The 23,043-nt window shown below is 38.4% G+C and overlaps 2 protein-coding genes across 6 annotated transcripts in view; both read left to right on the top strand.

The window, feature by feature from the left end:
- The first annotated feature begins 872 nt into the window (after positions 1–872).
- On the top strand, positions 873–6,458 carry cxcl14 (chemokine (C-X-C motif) ligand 14). The gene is made up of 4 exons (XM_056250332.1): positions 873–1,148; positions 2,249–2,354; positions 4,472–4,585; positions 5,899–6,458. The coding sequence occupies exons 1-4, from the start codon at positions 1,085–1,087 to the stop codon at positions 5,912–5,914; spliced, it is 300 nt and encodes a 99-aa protein (XP_056106307.1). The 5' UTR covers positions 873–1,084; the 3' UTR covers positions 5,915–6,458.
- Positions 6,459–12,136: 5,678 nt separating this feature from the next.
- The window catches only part of fam13b (family with sequence similarity 13 member B), a 55,937-nt gene continuing 45,030 nt past the window's right edge, over positions 12,137–23,043 (top strand). For 2 of the 5 annotated variants that reach the window (XM_056250315.1, XM_056250316.1), the window contains exons 1-3: positions 12,138–12,320; positions 20,703–20,861; positions 21,414–21,594. In XM_056250315.1, coding sequence (XP_056106290.1) covers positions 21,444–21,594 — 151 coding nt within the window. In that variant the 5' untranslated portion in view covers positions 12,138–12,320; positions 20,703–20,861; positions 21,414–21,443. Of the gene's footprint in view, positions 12,321–17,149; positions 17,249–20,702; positions 20,862–21,413; positions 21,595–23,043 lie in introns of all 5 variants that reach the window. The other 3 variants (XM_056250314.1, XM_056250313.1, XM_056250317.1) reach the window with 3 other exon arrangements.

Raw genomic sequence — 23,043 nt, 5'->3', positions numbered from 1 at the left:
TAGCAATTGTTGTTTTGTTTCTTCCATTGTAATTCAGTTTTAAAAGAAAATGCCAGTGATGACATAAGTGTGGACAACTCCAAGCAATTGTCACCATTATGCAATTGTGTACTACCTGAAATTTTTAAGTACAATCAAGTTGGATGTTTAAGTCATTTCAACTTAAATTACATTAAACTGAATCTTATATATAAAAAAGATGAGAATGAGTTAAAGCAATGTAAAAAGTTGTTGTCATAACTTATTGATCATATAATTTTTTTTTAACAGTGTGTAAGAGGTTTTACACAAACCCCAGTATCAAGCAGAAAAAAAGCACTGATTGCAACCTTCTTTGTACAGCTTGGTGAATCAATCAAAGAATTATGTAGGCCTATATTAGATAAAACTATTATCATCGTCAATAATATCTGATGGAAGCTATTTTAACATTTAAGAATTCTGTAAGACTTAAAAAAAAACATTAAAAAACAGTATTATTCAGTATAAAGATTCTCTAAAGACAGAACTCTTCTACTAAAGACTCTTACAGAGAGAAAGAGTGCTAAACTGAGCCTTAATTCATGAGCAAGAATCAATGAGGGCAAATTAAGTGAGTGAAGGCATGAAAGCCAATGCAATTATCTCCCCTGACAACATACAGACTCTAATAAACTTTATAACTCAATTGTATCTATTTTTCACTGGGGATATGTGGACCGTGTCTAAAAACCTAGAGAGCTGCCTACCTAGACAGCCTCGACTGCGTCCACACGGCCCAAAAATGCTGTCTAGGAAGGCAACTCGCTTGGATTGGAGACACAGCCACAGTTAATTCGTCGGCGGGCTCTGCATATCAATGAGGCGCTCGAGCGTGTGTTTATAGAAGCTCAGCGCGCTCGAGAGCGTCTCATCAGTTTGAGAAGAGCGCGTGCAACGCTGTGCCTGACGTCTCGCGGAGCACTTTCAACCTGCTACTGACATCAAAGAGACAGAGACCGGGTTTATCATCAAACTCACACTGTTTGAGGATCTCGATCATTGGATTTGAGTGGTACAAACAGACCGGAGGCTGCTGCTGGAGGTTCTCAACCAACTATTTGGGATGAATCGCTCTACGGCCGCTTTACTTTTGCTGGTGATCGCCGTTTATTCACTCAATACAGAGGGTGAGTGTGTGTGATGTGTTTTTTTTTTTTTTCTAAGTTATGTTTATTCATTGAGTTTGCGAATATGTGTAGGCTAGCCTCTCAATACAGAATTCAATGTTTTAGCTTTTATCCGAAGTTAAGAGTAGCCTACAAACATTAAGAGTAGCCTATAACACACTCTTTTTTTATCAAATGTTTACAACTTTTCCCGCAGAATAACACCGCCTTAGTGCAACTATCAAACATCTCTTCTTCTCTGAGACAGTCTAGTTAATTCTGCAAAACTTGGCCAGTGATAGTAAATAGTGGCTCTTTGTGTTGCTGCTGGATGAGTCTTGTTGGCTTCTGTCCTGAGATGATGCTGAATGGAGCAGAGAAGATTGATGAGGGATTAGATGTGGGTCACACGTCTTTCAGCAGCTCACCTGCCTCTCAGACAGAGTGTTGAAAGAGAGTGAACAGCAAATGGCACTTTAATGAATCACCACGCCAGTGATGTGCTGTTTGTTGATTTTGCCCAACCTCGTTTGTCAGTTCAGTTTTGCAAGTGTTTTAAAAGTTAGAGAATACTGGAACCTGTCAGAAAGCATCTCAGGAAGAAATGTCCACACGTTTCACAACACAATCTAAACAAGAACAATGCCTTTCAGAATTAAGCAGAATCCTCACAATTTCTCATTACTTTAATGCAAATAAAAAAATACATTCTCATTAATATGAAAGTCATATGCCTAAAAATCAGGAAACAAAAGTACCATGCATATTTACAGTTGTAGTAGCCTACTTACTTTACATTTTAAATACATCACATAAATATTAGTAATAATAAATTTTTTTTTTAATGCAAATATATTTTTTCAGTATTTCTTTTGTAATAATTTTTTTTTAAAAGAAGCACATGTATAAGTATGACGCATTCAATTTGGCTTATTTTTTCTGTGGGCACACACTCTACTTTCTTTATGTAATTATACTGTTCTTTCTATTCTCTTTTCTTTTCAAATATAATTTTTGGGGTGCAAAATGAATCAGAAATCTCTTGACAGTTGTTGTTGTTGTTTTTTGAGACTCGTTTTTTTTTCTCGAGACTCAACCTTGCCTTTTTATTAATTTCTTAGCATACAAATGCAGATGCACAAGAAAAGGCCCGAAGATCCGGTACAAAGATGTACAAAAGCTGGAGATCAAGCCTAAACATCCGTACTGCCAAGAAAAGATGATATTGTGAGTTGGAAAAAAATATCTATCTTTAATTTCCTTGTTTTGGGTCTGTAACGTGTGTTTTGTGTATTGTATTACTATATTTATGACTTCCAATTGAAATAGGCGGGATAACTGGATAAGAAACTGCGGGAAGTGGGATAACTGGATAATATTTCTAATGGGCTTTAATGGACTGGTCTATTAATAAGATTTTGCAAAGAAATTAATAATGTAGAGGAGAGCCATTTTCAAGCATGTGTGTAGACGTTAAGCAATTGTCATCGCTGTAAAAAATAAAAATAAAAAAATAAAGTGCCATCTGCTTCAGAACCTGCTAGAAAGGTCAAGCATGGTCATCCAGCTCAATCCAGTCCCGACCAGTTCAACCAGCTCAAACCAGGCTGTAGCTCTCTGGTAATGCAGCTGATCGGCCACCAAAACAATTTAGACTAGCTAATGATGAGCATAAATCACCATCTCAGAAAAGCCATATATCCAACACAATTAGCTGCCAACAGAAGCTGTTTTAGTTGGATTTTCCAGGAGGATGCGTATGACTATTTAGTGGCGCACTTGCAGCGTAGAGAGCTTAGAAGAGAGTAGTAGAGAGCTTAGTCAAAATGGACTCAAAATTACTCCGCGTGGTTATGTTATGACAATGTATTCTGTTCATGAAGCCTATAAGATCCAAGCGTGATTTCTCTGATGTAAAGCAAACTTGTGTTTGTGATAAGCTTGTCTTTTTTATTGTCAACATTACTATACATTACTGTTCCATCTGCTGGTCATATTAGGTTTTGCAGTGCATTTACAGAGCTGGAAATTTCTACACTGTAAAAATGATTATTGGTTTAACTTAAAAGTAAATTACCTGGTTACCTTCAAATTGAGTTCATTGAAATTAAAAATTTAAGTTAATACAACAAAGGAGATTGGTTTAATAAATAGAAGCTAAAATAATTATGTTATCTGAACCACATTAATTATCTAAGTTGATTTGACAAAAGATAAGTTTGTGATAAATCATGAAAATATATATATATATATTTTACAGTGTAGTAAGGTTGTGGGAATATTACAACGTTCTTATTTGTAAAATTAGATATTTATTCAAAAGCATGTCTTCCAATAAAATCTTGTAACATGGATGAGAGAGAGAGAGAGAGAGAGAGAGAGAGAGAGAGAGAGATAGAGAGAGAGAGAGAGAGAGAGAGCAGTTCAGATCCAGAAATGTTGCTCTAAACTGTTCATTTCAAATCAAAGTGGTCGAATGTGAAAATTATTCTTTGCTTTATTCCTTGAAGTGCACACACTCTTGATTCAAGTGCTGTACTGTTGTAATCATTTGAAGATTATGTAATATCTATATAGTATTTAAGTTGGTAATTATACTGTATGTAATTAATAGTTAGTGCAGAAATATACTTTACATATTAAACTTTTTTTGTTATCCTTTTACAAAAAAGAAACAATTCTGCATTTATTAGATTGGCTCACTCAAATTTATTTTAACCTCAATGTTTTTGCTAACAATCCGTGGCCATTTAGCTCATTTGTCTGGATTTGCATTCGTGAGCTCTGACCTCAGAGAAAAACAAACCCAGTGGATTGTGCTGAGAATGTCCCTTCTCTCCAGTAAATGGCACTGGATTCTGAGTGTGAGTTTAACATTCTAGAAGCTTCTCCAGTCTCACAAGAGCTCCTGTGAGTTTAGAGACAACAAACATGTTCTTTTGGCTGCACAGGTGAATAATAAAGTAAAAAGAAAATCGAGGAAAAAGACTAGGGACTCTTGGTCAGTGTGATTCAGCGACTCCAGCAATGTGGTAAACATCTTAATAGGAAAAATTGAATTGAATTCTGCTTTGTTTTTTTTATTTGTTTACTGGTCACGTGTTCAGCAGCGCATTCTGTGGTCATGATGATTCACCTCAGAACGTTTTGTTTGGATGTCTATTTTCTGCCATCTACTAATAATTTGAGTGATGATTTTTCTCAAATCTCTAATTCGTACAGTGTTACATACATGTATTAACAAAAATGATGATGGATGAAAATCTATGCATAATGTGTTGTGGTTTGACTAATGTTTTCCCACTCCCATCCACTCATCCATAATTTTCCCCATGTGTTTATAGTGTCACCATGGAGAATGTGTCCCGTTTCAAAGGTCAGGAGTATTGTCTGCACCCCAGACTCCAGAGCACTAAGAACCTTGTCAAGTGGTTCAAAATCTGGAAGGACAAACACAGGTAGCGTTCAGCAGCAGGACGATGTCGTGAGATCTGAAACATCGCTTCCACATTGATATACACGATGGCCTCCAGCACAGCGAAGTCAAAAACAGTTTAAAATCCAAATTACTCCAAAGTTCCAAAGTTAAATATTAAACAGTGAGAAGGATGGTTGTGGGCTGAAACAATAAGAGCAATGTGCACCGTCAGTTGAAAAGGAAAGCTCTTTCAGAAGAAGTTATTATAGTTTGATTAAGGATTATAGACAAACTTTTTATCAAGTAGGAAATTAAATACTCTTGAAAAATATGTTTACAATCAACATGAAATCATAACTGACAATTATTGTTTTTTTTATGCTGCAGTGTTTATTATAAATAATACAGTGTTTATAGTGTTTAGGATAAATTTTCACTCAGATATACATCATAATGGGGGCTTTCACACCAGCGGAACATTGGCGGAAGTAGCCGCTATTTGGTGTGTTCACACCGCAGGAACTGGGAACGATTTTAGTCATAGGAATGCCATCTGGAGGGACTAAATTAGCTTTTACTTCAGAGTAGGGTCTAACCCAGCACAATAGGAACTACCAGTGACGTAAGTGTACTTTGATTGGCTGAACGCATGCCATACGAAACACCAGCACCTGCCATTTTAAAATGCCGTGTAATCTCACAGTTAACATATACTTACTCCACGAACTAACTCCATGAATATGAAAAACAGCAATAAGACACAAACAAACATACAGAAAGCTAATGTTAACGGCATTTTCCTGTCGCCTTTGTGTTCTTTTCTCAGCCTCTATGATATGTACGTAGCACTGCAAGTTGTCATCATTTCGTCTCTTAGCCTTACTTTTTGTTCTTTCAATTTCATAACTTTCGCATAAACCCATGAGTCATGACCCACAAAAAAAAAAAAACAGATCCGATAAATGTGTCCTCAATCCTCCAGTTGTTGACATCGCTGTCGGCCGGCTTACGTCACTTCAGAGTTCCTACCGGCAATGTGAATTCAACCAGGAAAATGGCCCTTGTGGGAAAATTTGTTATTGGGGGACCGCCCTGGTGGCCTGTTCCTATAACTGAGCTCCTATAACTACCCGGTGTGAAAGCCCCTAATAAGGAAGAAAAGACTGTTTCTGTTTCATGCTGACTTTAAAACCATGTACACTCACATGAGATGAAGACTCCACACCAGTAGGTGTCACTATAATACCGATACTACTGCCATATTTGGCAGCACAACAGACAAAAAATAATGTATGCATCTTTAAAAAGGCCAATATAACCCCCCACAAATGTTTGTTTCTCGTCCCTTTGTAGGGTGTACGAGGCCTAATCGCTCTACATTATTCACGAGGCTGAAAACGTTGTGGGATACACAGCACTACCAGTGAACTGTGGATGACCAGAGGACCAATTTTTTAAAAGCATGACAAAGCATATACCCAGACAAGCTTATAATAAAAGCACATCAGTCCATTTGATTAAGTTATATTAATGTGGAATAATTTATAGTCATACAAAAATGTTTCTTATACAATGTAATTGAGCCAAATGTGCAGTTATGGCAGAGAAACGTTTCTGTGAATCAGCGTCATCTGTAAGAAGTGATCATTACATTTTGCAATGTGTAATGTTTTCTGAAGCATCAGTTTTTGGTCTGATTTATTGTGTTGTGGCATATAAAGGGGTCCTGACACTATATTTGGATACTGTCTGGTTTGAATCCACTGTGATATACTATCCACAAGTGTCAAAGTAGATCTTAGAGTTTCACAGTACTATAAAAAGAACAGAAATATAGAGGATGTGTAAATAATATCTTCAAAGACTTTACTGTGTTCTATGCCAACATTTAACCAGTAAAAGGAGGCAAAGTGGGTTTTTTTTGTTTTATGTTTTTTACAATCATTTTTCAAAAATTGTTTCTCATTGATCTGCCCAAAAGTGCCGGAGGAATTTTCTTTGTGACTTATTACTTTGGAATTTGGTACTTCATGGTGAAGTGAAGGAGACGATGCTACGTTCAATAATATAAACAATTCAAATCATATCATACCTTTACTTTATATTTACACATATTGTATTCCTCTGTGGACATGTCCTGTCACAGGTGAGCACATGAACCTTGGGGCCTGCAGTAGCTCATGTGTTTAAAATGAAGCTTTTTATTTAATTTTGGCCCTCCTATAAGCACACTATATGTGCCTCCTCTTTGAGGTGTGCAGGATTTGTAACCTATTGTTTTAAATTGTTTGGTATGACTGTGTTTTTCTTTTTGGTAAATGGAATGTTTCTCATCTCTTCTTGTACATCAGATTGTATGTATAAGCACACAGAATAGTTTCTTGTGTATTGACCACCTTGCCTATAGTCTAGCTTGTTCAGAATTTATTAGTGAAGCCTATGTATTGCATCACAGAATTGTTGTTTTACTATTTAAATAATAAATAATAGAAATGTTTTAAGTCTTTGTGTTTGAACTGACCCACCAAACACAACTAAAGTCCAAGGAGTGTAATCTTCAAGCACAGCAATAAACATTTAAATAAATCGCAGGGTGTGTCTTATTTACTATATATTACACTCCTTCTTTTTCACTGGTTCAAGGATGTTGGTTATGCACAACATCTGATAACGTAATCTTCCAGTTGCTCCCTGCTGCACTTCATATCAAAGTCAATGTTTGGGGTAACGCATTATAAGAAACTGTACGTACTTACGTAATCAGATTCTTTTTAAAGTAACTAAAGTAACATATTACTTTAAAATTTACAACAAAGTATCCATTTTGTAAAAAAGCAACACAAGTTAACTTTGTTTTCCTATTTATTTAATGACATCTGTCCCCATGTTGAGAGAAATCGGGATTAAGTGCAGAGGTGTTGTGTGCGCTGTGTGAACATGATGCTTATTGTAGTCCTAGACTAAATGTATGTGAGTGTGCATTTATTCATCTCACAATTGCACAAAAACAGATTCAGTGTTCCTCAAAGAACAAAAAAAAACCCAAAAAACTGAAATGCAAACCTGCAATAACTAAACGTTAAAGGGGTCATATAATGCCATTTTTGTACAAGCTAATATGATTCTTTAGGGTCTAAATTAAAAGTTTGTAATATAGCCTACTTTAATTAAAAATTCTCATTAGTATTGTAAGAAAACAGTTATTTTACCTGGTCAAAAGCAGCTCTGTTTTCAGCACGCCGTTTCAGTGCATATGCCTTTAAATGATCATGAGCTTCGCTCACTCTGCCCCTCTGTTCTGTGCGTACACGTTTAACACAATAACCATAACGCATTGTTCAGTATAAACGTGGTATAAATTATGAATTATATTGAGAACGTCATACATAGAAAACATGCCGTAATGTACCCTGAGTGTAAACCTTAGACGTATTCATCGTGAAGCGTGCAGCTAGCCATTTGCAAAGATATAAATATTAATATAAAGGTTAATAAAACGTTACACTCACTTCAGTTGTTCTAGAGGTTCAGCAGGAACACGAATAGCTGGTACCGATCCTTTTTTCATGAGCAGCTTCTTAGCAAAACCAGCTTTATACTGACCCTCGTTTATAAAGCAGTCTGCTGAGAAATGATTCGCGCAAACATGAGAGCACTGACGTTGCTCGTGGGGAATATTCCCTTCGAAAACAAACTCAGCCACTGCGTCTTCAGCGGTTCGGATTTAGGAACATTAAAATGACTGCTGTGTTCGTTATTACACCCAAGAACAGAACACCACAATCGCTTAGACGCCATTCTGCTCATAGACAGTGCTCCAGCATATCAACAATGACCGCGCCGGTCAGCGCAGACTATGATTGACAGCTCGCTCACGAGCGAGGGCGGGTCTGTGTTGAAACGCTGCTGTCATTCAACAATCGCGGGAGGGGCGTCCGACCGTGTGACGTCACACGGTCGAACGGCTTGATTTGAGATGGGGGAAAACATATAAGGAGATTAAAACAAAAACACTGGATGGATTTTTATCATTATATGATGGTTGTGTACAGGCACTGCCAACACACATTTCAGTACAATCAACTTGAAAAAGTGCATGTACCATTATATGACCCCTTTAAATAACACAAATATACTTTATGTATTTAATCTAACTTTTTTAGCAATGTCTTTGCTGCTGTCCTTAAATGATCCAATTTAACCATATGAATAAACAAAATGAATTTCGATAAACATCATGGATGCACAAAAGCATGACGAAGGAGCATATCTAAACACAAACTGTCTTTATTAAAATCCACAAGAGAATATGGCAAACAACCCCTTAACGACGAGACAGGACAAAAAACAGAACAGAACAGGGAGTATACATACCAGACTAAACAAGGGAACTAATGAGTTAATCAATCAACAAGAGGTGAACTGAATGAGGCCTTGTCCACACGGACACGGGTATTTTTATAACCGGAGTTGTTCTTCCTGCGTTTAAAAAAAAATCCCGTCCACATGAAAACGCAAAAACACGCTATCAAGCGTTGTCAAGAGCATGCCACACCAGCAGGCGGCGATATAACCCTAACCGTAAAGCCACGTTGGCCAATCAGAAGCCTAACAAAAAGTTATTACAGGTTCCGGTCATAGACAGTAAAAGAAATGGACACAGCGACCCCGTTGATTTCAACGGAGAGAGTTGAAGCCCAACATGGGCACTCACTTCCTGATAGCCAAGCGTTCTGCGCAGGCTCAAACTGAGCTTGACGACGTAGTTGTCACGTGAGCAACCGTTCTGACCTTCTAGTAGCTGTGCCGGGACAAATCTGAATTGAAATCTGAAACAAATCTGTTGTTGAAATATTTTGTCCCGTTGCTTTTATGAACTCTCTATCTATGGGCTTATCCCTTGACTTTATGCCTCCATGTCCACCCGATTGCCTCATAGACAGTAAACGATTGCCTACGAGCTTCTACTTCTGTCTATACGGTAATTTCTCTACTGTGCGACAGAGCGTCCCGTGGTTATGACGCAATCGTTAGCCTATTTTTACAAGAATGGCTTCTACGGGGCCATAACGGAAGATACAAAGTAATGGAGCCTTTTATACATTGTCGTGTTTCTTTAGAAATAAACAATGGACAAATGGAGTCTTTGGACTCCTCAGATGTAAAGTTATTCGCTGTCAAAGTGACGCCAAAATGAATGGGAGTCAATGGGATGCTAACAGCAGGTGATAGCCAGCTACAATGGCGGCCCCCGGAGGCAGCTTCAACTTCCGGCTGATGGATTACCCCCTTGGTTCCAGTAGGCGGATAACGGCACAGCGCAGGCGCACGCTGACGTCGCAAGGCAAACGCCCCGGTTTTACTGTCTGCACGACAACACTATAACCGGCGTTTCTGAAAATCCTCACCCTGGCAGGGGTTTTCAAAAATGTTCGGTTTCAGTGTCCTGATACTGCGTTTCCGTGTGGACGAACGGCCGAACCGCGTAAAAAAAGTCACGGTTATAAAAATACCCGTGTCCGTGTGGACAAGGCCTGAGACTGACACATACTTCAAGACCACATAGGTCAATTTGGAATGAAAGGAACAAACACAATGATCAAAACATAATCCTGTCAGTACGCACCCAACCCAATGGTTGAGGCTTGGGAGATGAAACCAGAGCTTTGATTTCCTGCGATGGATCCAACCGCGGTGGAGACCCAGACGGAGCTGAAGAGACACGGAGCCGGGATGACACTGCAGGTCTGGAGCAGGGCCAAGGTGGAGCTGATGGCTCATGGGATCGAGGCAGGGATCTGGAAGGCCACAGAGGAGCCAGTGCGACCGAGGAATTGGTAGGATGACGGGCCACGGTGGAGCTGCGGGATCATTGAGCCAAGGCGAAGCCGTAGGGTCGGAGGACCAAGGTGGAGTCCGGGGCTCTGTGGCTGGAGGAGGAGACGGGGGATCCTCATGCTGAGGACTGCGATGATGAATGCAGAGTAATTTACAAGTAGGCTACTCACTCCACATATGTGGCGAAATCCTCAAATGGATAGTGAGTTAGGCACACCAACTCCAATATCTTAACAGAAACTGTCTTTATTAAATCCACAGGGAAATAGGGCAAACAAAACCACTTAACAACAACGAGACAGGGCAAAGAACTGAACAGAACAGGGAGTATACCAGACTAAACAAGGGAACTGCTCAGTCCGGTATAATTTAAACAACAGGTGAGCTGAATCAGACTGACACGTACTTGGGAGCTAGGCCAACTTGACAGGAACAAACACAATGAAACAAAACATAAACAAAACATAATCCAGCACATATGTATGTCATTTTTGTTTTGTTTTTATTGCTGAAGTAAGATTGGTGAACTTTCTTCTCCTATTCTGCGTCATATTCTTCTGCAATCCAGAATATCAGCACAGCTGAAAGGTTTGTTTGAGCTGTGCCCTCTGTGCAGGCATGATTTTGCATTTCCTTCAGTCTGAGCCTTATTTGTTAGATTTTTTGGTGTTTGACAAACTTTTTTGTTATTAAAAAACCAACCAACCACCAAGCCCAGCCCAGGTGAGAAAAAAACAACTCAAAAGTAACAGCACATTACTTTCCATAAAAAGTAACAAAGTAACTGAATAAATTACTTTTTAGGGAGTAAAACAATACTGTTAATGCATTACTTTTAAAAGTAACTGATCAGAGTGTGAAACAGACCAGTACAAGCTATGCTATTTGTACTTATATCTCCAGGTCACCTCGTAAAAACACACAAATATAAGGTATATTTGTAGACTATATTTTGCCCGCTCAGTTTTTAGATCTCCACCAACCAGGGGCTGGGATCAGGGTGTCTCCAGATGGCTTAAATTATTAAAATAAGCAAATCAAATAAGCATAGGCTACAATATATTGTAAGTTACCTTGTTCACTTTTTACATTTAGCTGAATATCAACAAACACTGGGTGGCGCTGCAGTTCCATATAAAATACTATTCTGTTCTGGACAACTTCAGGCTGTTTTGAATTGTATTTTTAAAGTAATGTAATGTAGTCTATTCAAATAATAACTTCCAGTCAAATTATGAAACATTGAATCTACTAAAACAGATCTGTGTTGCTTTACATCAAAACAACAAAAAAGATTTCATAATAATTGTATTACAGTGTAGGCTAGTCGAAGCTGGTCACGTTTTATGCGTTGAAAGCCACTTGTTTTAAATATGCGACTTTTTAAAGTATGATTCCTATCTATGCTCAATCTGACATGTAGGCCTAATATAAAAGCTACACAGTTTGAAATAAATATAAAATAATTCCATGGAATATTCTGGAAAACTGTGTTGAGAAGAATGCTAAGGAGATGCCGAGAGAGAGAGAGAGAGAGAGAGAGAGAGAGAGAGAGAGAGAGAGAGAGAGAGAGAGAGAGAGAGAGAGAGAGAGAGAGAGAGAGAGAGAGAGAGAGAGAGAGAGAGAGAGAGAGAGAGAGAGAGAGAGAGAGAGAGAGAGAGAGAGAGAGAGAGAGAGAGAGAGAGAGAGAGAGAGAGAGAGAGAGAGAGAGAGAGAGAGAGAGAGAGAGAGGCGGGGTCAGTGTGTTTTTGGCTTCGTTGTGGGTGTAACTCACACTGTCTCCATTCCACCGAATCCAGCTATTCACATTAAAACTGGCCATGCCAGCTGAACACTGTAGCTAGTCTCCTTTATTATCACCATTCATATCGCCTCCTTTGGACCAGGGACTAGTAAAATTAATCAATTTGCTGTCGTTTATCGTCTGGTTTGACCTGGTAAGTGCGGATGGTTTCGATGGAGTGACTTTAGCGGATGCTAGCCGTCGCGTTAGCCAGCTCAGGGATCGCCGTATAGCGACTCATCCTATTTTGTATCAACTTATTGATTTTCACTCTCTTTGGTTGTAGTATGATGTTAGTATTTCATACTTTACATATTTAATTAATTTCTACCTTAATGCAATGTGCATATAATGCCCGTATAGTGGATTTAACGCTGTTTTGTGCCTCAACTGACGTGTGGGGCTGCAGGAATGATGTTGACAGTGCTAAGCTATGAGGCTAACACGATAGCGTAGAAAGACGTTTATTTCAAATTCTTACTAATGAGAATTATATATTCTGTTTATTCGTTGGTGTTTGGTGTCCTTTAAGGCATTAATCACAAACAAAGCTGCATCCGTTTTTATAGTGGGTTCCCTTCATTTTTAATTGTAAATTTATCTTTTTTTTGTCTTTGCTAGAAGATGCTGCTATCAGTTGGGTGAGATTGTTGACAGCTGAAGGTTCAACCTGTAACTGTCATACAAATAAATATCCTGTTAAAACATCATTTGAAATATAGGGGAGTGCTCTTGGTCGTCGACGTCCTAAAATAGCTTCAGTTTCGTTTAATTGGGATGTGAAACCTGAATCCTTTATAGAGCTGTTTCTGGAACAACAGCTGAGGGGGATTGTACTGTTTAATAATAGATAAAAAATTTTAATGTTTTGATTGCCTTGTTTCATTAGAATTGTATAAACAAGTGATTTTTAATGCTAAAATCTAGCATTTGGATTTTATTTCGAGTTTAGAAAGGATGAAACCTTTTTTGTTGTATATCCCATATATTTAGTTATCTACAAATGGCTCTTGTGAGTGTGAACACGTTTTACATTAAAAAAAAAATCCTTTTCCAGTAGTCATGAAAAACTGGAAAAGGCATACAAATGTTATAGAGATTTTTTTTTTTAACTCAAGCTATCCTATGCTTGCCTTGTGACCTTGTAAGCCAAATAAATGTTCCAGGCAAACGTGAGTAATACAGAGCAAAGTCATTGACTGTTGTCCCTCCTGTTGATTAGATTATTGTTATATCCTCTTGCAGCAGGGCCAAGCAAAACCAAACGCATCAGATCTCTCCCAATGAGCCATGGACAGGATGTCTGAAAGACTAGACAAACCCTTGCGTTCACACCAGCATGAAACCAGGCTGCTCGTGTCTTCCCAAAACAGAATAGTGGGCACTAGGATGACTTGTAGGCATTGGCATTCATTGTTTTTTTTAGCCGCTAATGCTATAGCCATAGTGTATATAGCGATGAGTGACCTGGTTTTTAAAACCCGCTGAACGTGTCTTGTTCAGATTACAGCTAAACCCAGCTGTCCTTGAGGAGATTTCAGCGCTGCTGCTGCTTGGCTCATCTCGAAGTGACAGACTCTCTTTAGATTCATCCAACCGCCTGTCATGAAAACAGTTGGAGCACCATATGGGTTGTGAGCTAGGTTACAGTTAACTGCTTTCATTTGTAATGTCGTGCATTGGTCCTCTGTTGTTAAATGTGCTGTAATATGTTTACTGTGCATCATAGCAAACTTATCAATCTGGAAATCAGATCTTGAACATTGCACCAAGTGATTATTGCTATGGTGAGCACAGTCATGTGATGAGCTGCTTTGAATTTTTTTCAGATAGCAAAAGTGAAAGTTTGCTTCCTGTTGGCTTGTTAAGGATATGGTTTTTTTTTTTTGTGGGAATCAGAGCTGAAGAATAGTTACACAACTGAAAAAAGATCTAAGCGGAAACATAGCTGAGTTTCGTCTAAATGCAATGCTGTCAGTTCCACAGAAACGACGCAATTACATCAGTCGCCCTGAAGAAGTATTTGCATTTTGTAAATTAGCCTGATACTTGCGTCCTATTTTTGTCAAATGGGCCTTGTTCTAGTTACATAATAATCATCTGGTATTTGTGACTGTGGTACATTATGAAACCATGGTGTGTCCACCTCATTTGTCTGCTTAGTCAATGCTACTTGCAAATTTAGAGAACAGAAAGTTTTTTCAAATGGAAATCCCAGCGACAACCATTTGCGTTAAACAAATCTACACAAAAACATTTCTTGTGTTTGTCAACCTATGTTCATGAAACAAAAACAAATCCCATACACCTTAATTGAAGAAGGGATCAGAGTCATATCTAGAGACCAGAACATCTTAGAGACTTAGAGGTGGGCTCTCCTGACTTGACATGGCCAGAATGCAACATAGTGAAACTGTAGTTTCAACACCCTGCAACCACCCATAACACCCAAGCTTTGTGACAGCAAGGGTAAGCACCACTCACCATTTTTCAGGAGATGCAAAGTTCTAGTTTTGATTTTAATAATGCATCTCCAATATGGTTTTCAGCCATATATCCCTGTTTGGGAAATTCCTAGTAATGTACGTGCAAATTCCAGACAGCGTTTTGCTACCTTGAAGGGCACTTCAGTGACTCATTTGTAGGGGCATTCCAAATGAAAGTGAACAACTGAATCCCTTGATAAAGGGCCCTTTCACAACTCTGTTAGCGAGGGGTGCATGCCATGGTTACATCAAGGAAGTAATTTTTTTTTTTATAGCTCCCTTCGCCAAGTGCGTTCCAAACGGCTACAATATGACATGCGAGCAGCCGTGTGAATCCGGTCCTACACTGTAAAAAAAAAAAAAAAGTAACCTCGTTGCCTTAATTTTAACTTCATTGAAATAAAAATAAAAAATGAGAATACAATAAAGGAGAATGGATTAATCAAAATAAAGTTATCTGAACCACTTGACAAAAGAAAAAATGTTGTGATAACAAATCATGAAAAGAATTTTTTACAGTGTACTCGACCAGCTCTGTGTGGAATTTGAACTGGAGTCTACAGCGTTGGAGGCGTGCATGCTAACAATAACTCTAGACCAAAGCTGCTAGCGCGCCACTTGAGGCCAGGGGAGTGAGGTTTACACACACACAACTCTTACTGGCCTAAGCTTGTTGTGCCTGCTTACTCCCAAGTCCCCACATCAAGGGATCTGCCCTTCTGAGTGAGTAGGGCATAGGGATGCTAACTTCTGATTGGAATTCACCCTATGTTTAGAGATCATGTGTGAACAGGATCTTTTTAGAAAGACTGGTAAATCACAGTCATGGCAATTTTCTGGAATGAAATGTTTAACAGCAGAAATGCATTCTGTGTGAACAACCCCTTTATGCCTGTCACTCGTAATTCAACAAATGTGGGTGGGTGACCTTTAAAAGCTGCACAATTTTCTTCATTTTTGATTCTTGACATCACAGAGTTGACCAGTGTTTCGGAAAGCCGCTCATAAAGCCGTTGATTGTGTGAACGGCAGACATGGTGTATTTAAAGGGATAGTTCACTTTGAAATTAATTTTTGGTATGTTTTAGCTTACCTCAAGGGCATCCAAGATGTAGGTGTCTTTGTTTCCGCAGTAGTTTCAATTGTGATATTTTTAGGTCAAACCGTTCTTGTCTGTCAGTCATATAATGCAGGTCTATGGTCACCACCACCTCAAAGAGCATGCACAGAGAAGTCCAAATTAAACATGATTTAATGACTCGTAAATGTAAGTACACATTGATAGCCTAAGACACGAAACGAGCGGTTTGTGTGAGAAAACGAACAGTATTTATATCGTTTTTACCTCTTGTAACCACAGCCATGTCCAAGTGATCTGAGGGCGCGGGCGCTTCGGTCTGCGCAAGCTCCGGAAAGCGCCGGAAGTGATCTCTTCCAAAAAAACAAAAAAAATTCTACGTTGTCTGTTGATATATCGAAATCGTCTTCCATTGTGATTTCCTGTATATCTAAATATGTTTAGATCTTCACAGTGAAAGGTAAGTCTTCTGAAATCTCTGTGTAAACAATGAGTGACGTACACGCGCGAGAGATCACTTCCGCCGCTTTCCGGCGAAGTGCTTGCGCAGACCGAAGCGCCCGCGCCCTCAGATCACTTGGACGTGGCTGTGGTTACAAGAGGTAAAAACGATATAAATACTGTTCGGTTTCTCACACAAACCGCTCGTTTCGTGTCTTAGGCCATCAATGTGTACTTACATTTACGAGTCATTAAATCATGTTTAATTTGGACTTCTCTGTGCATGCTCTTTGAGGTGGTGACCATAGACCTGCATTATATGACTGACAGACAAGAACGGTTTGACCTAAAAATATCACAATTGAAACTACTGCGGAAACAAAGACACCTACATCTTGGATGCCCTTGAGGCAAGCTAAAACATAACCAAAAATTAATTTCAAATTGAACTGTCCCTTTAACGGAAAAGTCAATCCAACAATTTTACGTTTGTATGCTATAAATACTGCTGAATTAAATGCATTTCCATGTCGCTGTCTTTTAGGTCACAAGCAAAGACAGACGAATAGGCTTGATGAAGTTGTTTTCTTAAGCAGTTAATCTGCGCTCTGACCTCTGCTGCGCTTATTCATGGTCCCTTCAGAACGTTGTCAGTTGATCAGCCAAGTTTGCAATTTCTCTTGTTTCTATCCTAATTATTAGGGCTGCGTTCAGTGTTGCCAGGGACCACCACACTGCTAGACTGCCATTTTACTTCACGCTTGAACATCCAGTGGTTTAGTATAACCTTCTGGAAATTTCCATTCCCTGCATAGCTAGATAGGACTCTTAATCAATAATGTCAATGTCAAAGACAAGCTCAAGTTGTTGTTTTTTTAAGTGTCAGGACTCATCAGTTGTGTGGCCAGCTGGATATTTATGAATAATTTATATTTGTCCTCCTTTATTTATTTATTTATTTATTTATTTGTGGATCAGATCTTGTCTGTGATGGTCAGGCTTGATAGGATTTGTTCTTGAAAACGACATGGCGTTTTTGAAGTCACATGACGACTCTCCATCCAGCTTCTGCACAAGGTGGGAAACTTTCTTTTTCTTATATCCAATCCGTGGTATCTACTTTGTGACATATCGCCTCAGGGTTTTTCATTTGTGCGTTTGTCTTGTTATGCTTCTTATTATTAAGTTACTTTCTCCTGCATGACGCATTTCAAAACTGAAATCTGATTCTGATAATTACACAAGACACAGTCTGGCAAACTGATCTAGATCTCTTCCATGCCACTGAGGACCTGTCCAACACCATATTGTATGTTCATTTGTGAAGACAGCAGTAGAATAGTGTTAAATCTTTAAGTGAGCTTATGTTATAGCTTTTGGTTCTGCATAAATGAAGTGCTGCCGTTGTCATGACACTCAACGCATTTTGTTTTCTGTCTGGAAGCAATACATGCAACACCGTCTTTGCGGTCTAAAGTGGCTTATAGATGGCTAAACGGATTCAGTATTCAAATAAATGAAAGGAAGAGAACCATCTGCAATTCAATATGCAAATATTTCAGTAGATTATCACTGCTGGTTCAAAAAAGTTTGAATGGATTTTTTTTGTAGTTTAAGGTTGAATTGCATCCAATTATGGAGAAAAAGAATAAAAAGAATTTGCAAAACTGTAAAATTAGTTAGTTTTTTTTTACTACTCGTGCCATAAAGTGTTATATCAGAATTTGAATCTTTGTTTTTTCACCTCACTGATTGCCTGTTACTGCCAGTTACCTGATTGCCAGGTATACCTGCAATAAAGTGCTCTGCCTCAATTACAGGGAGAACGCTTAGATCTAGTGTTAACCTTGAGATCTTTGCCTATGAAGACTTGCCTAAAGATATCCACTGTTATTAATTAATCATTGGCATTTGAGATTTGGCCTTTGTGCTGTAGGTGGTCCGATAATCTCCTTGTTAGGTCATCTTCAGGACGCTGTTGTTCCAGGGAATGTTCTGGAATTTTTGAAGCCGCTCTTTGTGTATCTATGGCATGCTTTTCTGTGACTGGATCTACAAACTCTCCCTGTGACACCAAATCAGTAATCAGTAACCATAGTGAGACAACTAAGCTTTGCAAACATCATGTCACCAAGGAGATGCGGAGAGATTTGCCTGCAGAAAATTCCAGCATCGTCCCTTTATGTGTTCTCCAGAGCTCTGAGGAATGAGCCAAGGTCATACTGTGCTCTCTGCTAACAATCTAAGTGCTGAGCCGCGTTTAGCTTATCCAACAATGGTGAACATTGTGAGCGAAAGGTCATCATGTGTGATATGTGGGATTAGAAGCACATCTACTCTCAATTGTCTGCAAACTAAGACATCTGCTGTTAGGGCTCAATTCGCACATTATTCCAATTCGTTTTCGGGACATTTTGTTCCTGTTCCACATGCCTGGTGTCGAGCAGCTAGTCGTGCCTAAAGTGATAAAGAGGTCTGTTATTCGGCACAGTGAAAATGCTCTTAACATTTCAAAAAGTCATTTGAGTAAGTGATAGTACAGGTAATGGATTAGATCTAATGAACTGTAACACTGTGTATATACATTTCAGAGAAAATGTTCTTCCTGAAAAACGTGTATATAGAGGGGGTTGAGGGACTGTACTATTCAAACGTTTTTGGGAAAGGAAGATATTTTTTTTTAAATAAATTAATACTTTTATTCAGAAAAAAGTGACAGTAAAAGCATTTATAATAATTAGCCTAGCCTACAAAATATTTCTGTCAAATGCTGTTCTTTTGAACTTTTTATTAATCAAAGAATCCTGAAAAAATTGGATCATGGTTTCCAAAAATATTAAGTAGCACAACTGTTTTTAACATTGATAAATATTTTTGGAATTTTTATTTCTTTGTTCATTCTCTTAGGACCAGGAAAGATACTTTTGAAAGTAATGTGTTACAAATTGCATTACTCCCTAAAAAAGTAACTCATTGCATTACTTTTTATGGAATGTAATTCCTTAGATTACTTTTGCATTGCATTTTCCTCACCTGGTCTGGGCTTGCTTGTTTGTTTTTAATAACAAATAAAAGTTCTACTTTTAAGCATTTAAAGTTCAACACTTAATTAAGCAAAAAAAAAGAAGTAACTCAAATGTAATGTTTAAAGGGATAGTTCACTTTGAAATTAATTTTTGGTATGTTTTAGCTTACCTCAAGGGCATCCAAGATGTAGGTGTCTTTGTTTCCGCAGTAGTTTCAATTTTGATATTTTTAGGTCAAACCGTTCTTGTCTGTCAGTCATATAATGCAGGTCTATGGTCACCTCACCACCTCAAAGAGCATGCACAGAGAAGTCCAAATTAAACATGATTTAATGACTCGTAAATGTAAGTACACATTGATGGCCTAAGACACAAAACGAGTGGTTTGTGTGAGAAAACAGAGGTAAAAAGTTACAAGAGGTAAAAACGATATAAATACTGTTCGTTTTCTCACACAAACCGCTCGTTTCGTGTCTTAGGCCATCAATGTGTACTTACATTTACGAGTCATTAAATCATGTTTAATTTGGACTTCTCTGTGCATGCTCTTTGAGGTGGTGACCATAGACCTGCATTATATGACAAGAACAGTTTGACCTAAAAATATCAAAATTGAAACTACTGCGGAAACAAAGACACCTACATCTTGGATGCCCTTGAGGTAAGCTAAAACATATAAAAAAATTATTTCAAAGTGAACTCCCTTTAACTAAAGTCGTTTTTGCTTATTAGTATGGCTAAATTGGATCCTCAAAGGTCAGCAGCAAAGACATTGCTTAATAAAGTGAGATTAAATACATAAAGTATATTTAATGTGTTATATAACATTCAATTACTGTGAGTTTGCATTTCACAGTTTTTTTTTTAATTTTGAGGAATACTGAATCTGTTTTTGTGCACATGAGATGAGTAAATGCCTGCTCACATTTAATCTAGAACTACATTAAGCATCATGTTCACACAGCGCACACAACACTTCTGTACTTACTCCCTATTGCTCTCAACATGGGGTAAATTAGAAAATAAAACTTGCATTACTTATTTGAAAAAGTAACTCAGATATTTGGTTGCAAATGTAACAGTAATGCATTACTTTACTCAGTATTTGAAAAAAAGTAATCTGATTATTTAACTCATGTTACTTGTAATGCGTTAACCACTTGGAAGTGCTTGGAACATTCATTAACATTCCTTTTTAAATAAAAATGAAAGTGAAGCATCAAAGCTCTCAGTAGCAAGATTGGAAACCTTGTTTGGATTAAATTTCGACTTAGTATTAAATGCTGTTCATGTGATGCCATATGCAGAGGGGTGAGCAGATTGCTCACTGTTTCTCTTCTAAATTGAGATTTAAACTTCAGCAGATATGTTTTTCAGACCGCAGATGTCCATTAACTGAATAAGTGGTCTTTAAATTTGGCCCAGCTAATATTAATCAGAAGGATTATTATCCGTTTTAATGCATTTGCTGATGCTGCTGTTTTCTTGTGTTTTATTTCCTCCAGCTTAACCACTAACGTCCTGAACAGGATTTGCGGTCCGTCAATGAGGAACTACAGGCTCATCTTCTGCCACAACCTGAAGCAGCCATAGATGAATATTTCTTTTACTACTAGTGAGTGGAGCAGGAGATAAAGTTAACTTCTGGGCGTTTGTACTACAAGGTGAGCCCGCTATGACAAAACATCTATTTATATCACAATTGTCTTCTGAAATTCTTCTTTATGTAGTTGTAATTGAAACTAAAATGATGTGAGACCAGCTGCTGTTGTCATGAAGACATCAGCTGTCTTGACAGATCAAGTTCAGATTGTGTGCATTTCTAAACATACTGAATGCTAATCAGATCCAGTTGCAGAGTTTTTCCTTTTACGAGAATTAACAGCTTGTGCACTGTGGCAGTATGGTTTGTGATGGCATGTTGAACGAGATGACAGCCACCTGCTACCATCGTCAGAATCGGCGTGCCGCATCTGGCGGCTGTACGATCTTTGCACATGACAAACGCTCTACTTGCGTACGCTCTCCTCATCTCTACGCCCACACATGATAAGAACCATCGCTTCCGTGATGGGAGAGGCCCCGATTCAATTTTCAGTTTGTTTTGTTCTTGTTGTCCGGAGTTTGTTGTTGGAGTCCGCGCCCCACCCATGATAGCGTGTTTGTACAGGGTGGTGACGAGTCCGTGACCTTGTTCTCGCCATCTCTCTCTGTAGACGGACTGAAGCAGCCAGGCTGTGGAGGCGATGAGGAAGAGCCTCTCTACTTCCCTCAGCGACTCCCTCAGCACGGCCAGAGTGTTTGGGATCCCCCTGGAGGAGGTGCAGCACAGCGGGCAGCCAGGACATGAGGTCCCCCTACTGGTCAGGAGCATCGTAGAGTACATTGAAGAGCACGGTGAGTGAGGGGAGGGGCCCCTGATGATTTATGTTACTTTCTTTCTATCCTTTATTTATTTGTTTTTAGCTTTCATCAATAGCAGCATTATAGCCACTGACCCTCCAGGGATAAGATCGAAGACGGACCAGAAACTACATATTTGCCAATGAAATCATGGTTTTAAGGACATTTCTGACCCATTTAGACACTAAATGTGAAATGTATTCCTGTGATGCAAAGCGTGTCACATGATCCTTCAGAAATCATTACAATATGCTGATTATCAAACATTTCTTATTATTGTAATGGTAAAAAAGAATTGTGCTGCTTAATATTTTTGTGGAAACTATGATAAATGTTTGTCAGGATTTTAAAATATATTCAAATAGAAAAGTTATTTTAAATTATAATATTTCACAAAATTACTTTTTTAATGAATTTTTGATCAAATTAATGTAGCCTTGGTCAGAGACTTATAAAAGACTTATTTCAAAGACACTTACAACATGCATCAAACTAAAAATGGTAGTGTAATTGTTATGATATGGTTTCATATTAATTGTGTATAATGCTTAAAAAATAACTTTAACCCTTTCACACATAAATTTAAAAGATTCTAGCTGTGAGTCAAGTGTGAGTTTTTTTTAAGGTGACCTTTGTTTTAGAACGTATTGCCTTATTATTATTATTATTATTATGAACCTTTATAACGCGTGATTGGCACCGCCATATTAGTTCGCAGCGCAATTCAGAGAATCGTATCTGTACACATCAATTCATCCACTCCCAAAATACATGAAAGTGGCCGGTGAGGTGGGAGAAGAATGGAATAAACTTTGTAGTTACCTAATACCTACACAATGTGTATCTGGTTAGAATAAAACATGTCATCAATTTAGTCTGTATGAATCACTGAACGTTCTAATCACAGTTGTGTGATCGTATGCATCAAAGGGTTAAAGGGATACTCCACTTTTTTTGGAAATAGGCTCATTTTACAACTCCCTCAGAGTTAAACTGTTGAGTTTTACCGTTTTTGAATCCATTCAGCCGATCTCCGGTTCTGACGGTACCACTTTTAGCATAGCTAAGCATACATCATTGAAGTGGACGAGACCATTAACAGTTCTCAAACAAAAATCACCAAAGAGTTTCGATATTTGTCCTATTTAAAACTTGACTCTTCTGTAGTTACATCGTGCACTAAGACCGACGGAAAATGTAAAGTTGCGATTTTCTAGGCTGATATGGCTAGGAACTATACTCTCATTCCTGCGTAGTAATCAAGAAACTTTACTGCCGTACCATGAGTGCAGCAGGCGTAATGATATGACGCAGCGCCTGAAAATAGTTCCGTTGTGTTGACGGAAGGTAGCCTATTTTCAGGCGCTGCGTCATATCATTACGCCTGCTGCACTCATGGTACGGCAGTAAAGTTTCTTGATTATTACGCAGGAATGAGAGTAT

This window comes from Rhinichthys klamathensis, unplaced genomic scaffold (genome assembly GCF_029890125.1).
Source record: "Rhinichthys klamathensis goyatoka isolate OS25496 unplaced genomic scaffold, OSU_Roscu_1.1 h1tg000068l_1, whole genome shotgun sequence".
Taxonomy (NCBI): Eukaryota; Metazoa; Chordata; class Actinopteri; order Cypriniformes; family Leuciscidae; genus Rhinichthys; species Rhinichthys klamathensis.
Note: the sequence above shows the minus strand (reverse complement) of the source record. Positions and strands in the feature narration are given on the sequence as shown.

Excerpts from the sequence above, each read along its gene's own strand:
- cxcl14 (XM_056250332.1), top strand. The coding sequence starts at position 1,085 with ATGAATCGCTCTACGGCCGCTTTACTTTTGCTGGTGATCGCCGTTTAT. Across the intron at positions 1,149-2,248 it reads TTATTCACTCAATACAGAGG|CATACAAATGCAGATGCACA; the intron begins GTGAGTGTGTGT and ends TTAATTTCTTAG. Across the intron at positions 2,355-4,471 it reads TGCCAAGAAAAGATGATATT|TGTCACCATGGAGAATGTGT; the intron begins GTGAGTTGGAAA and ends ATGTGTTTATAG.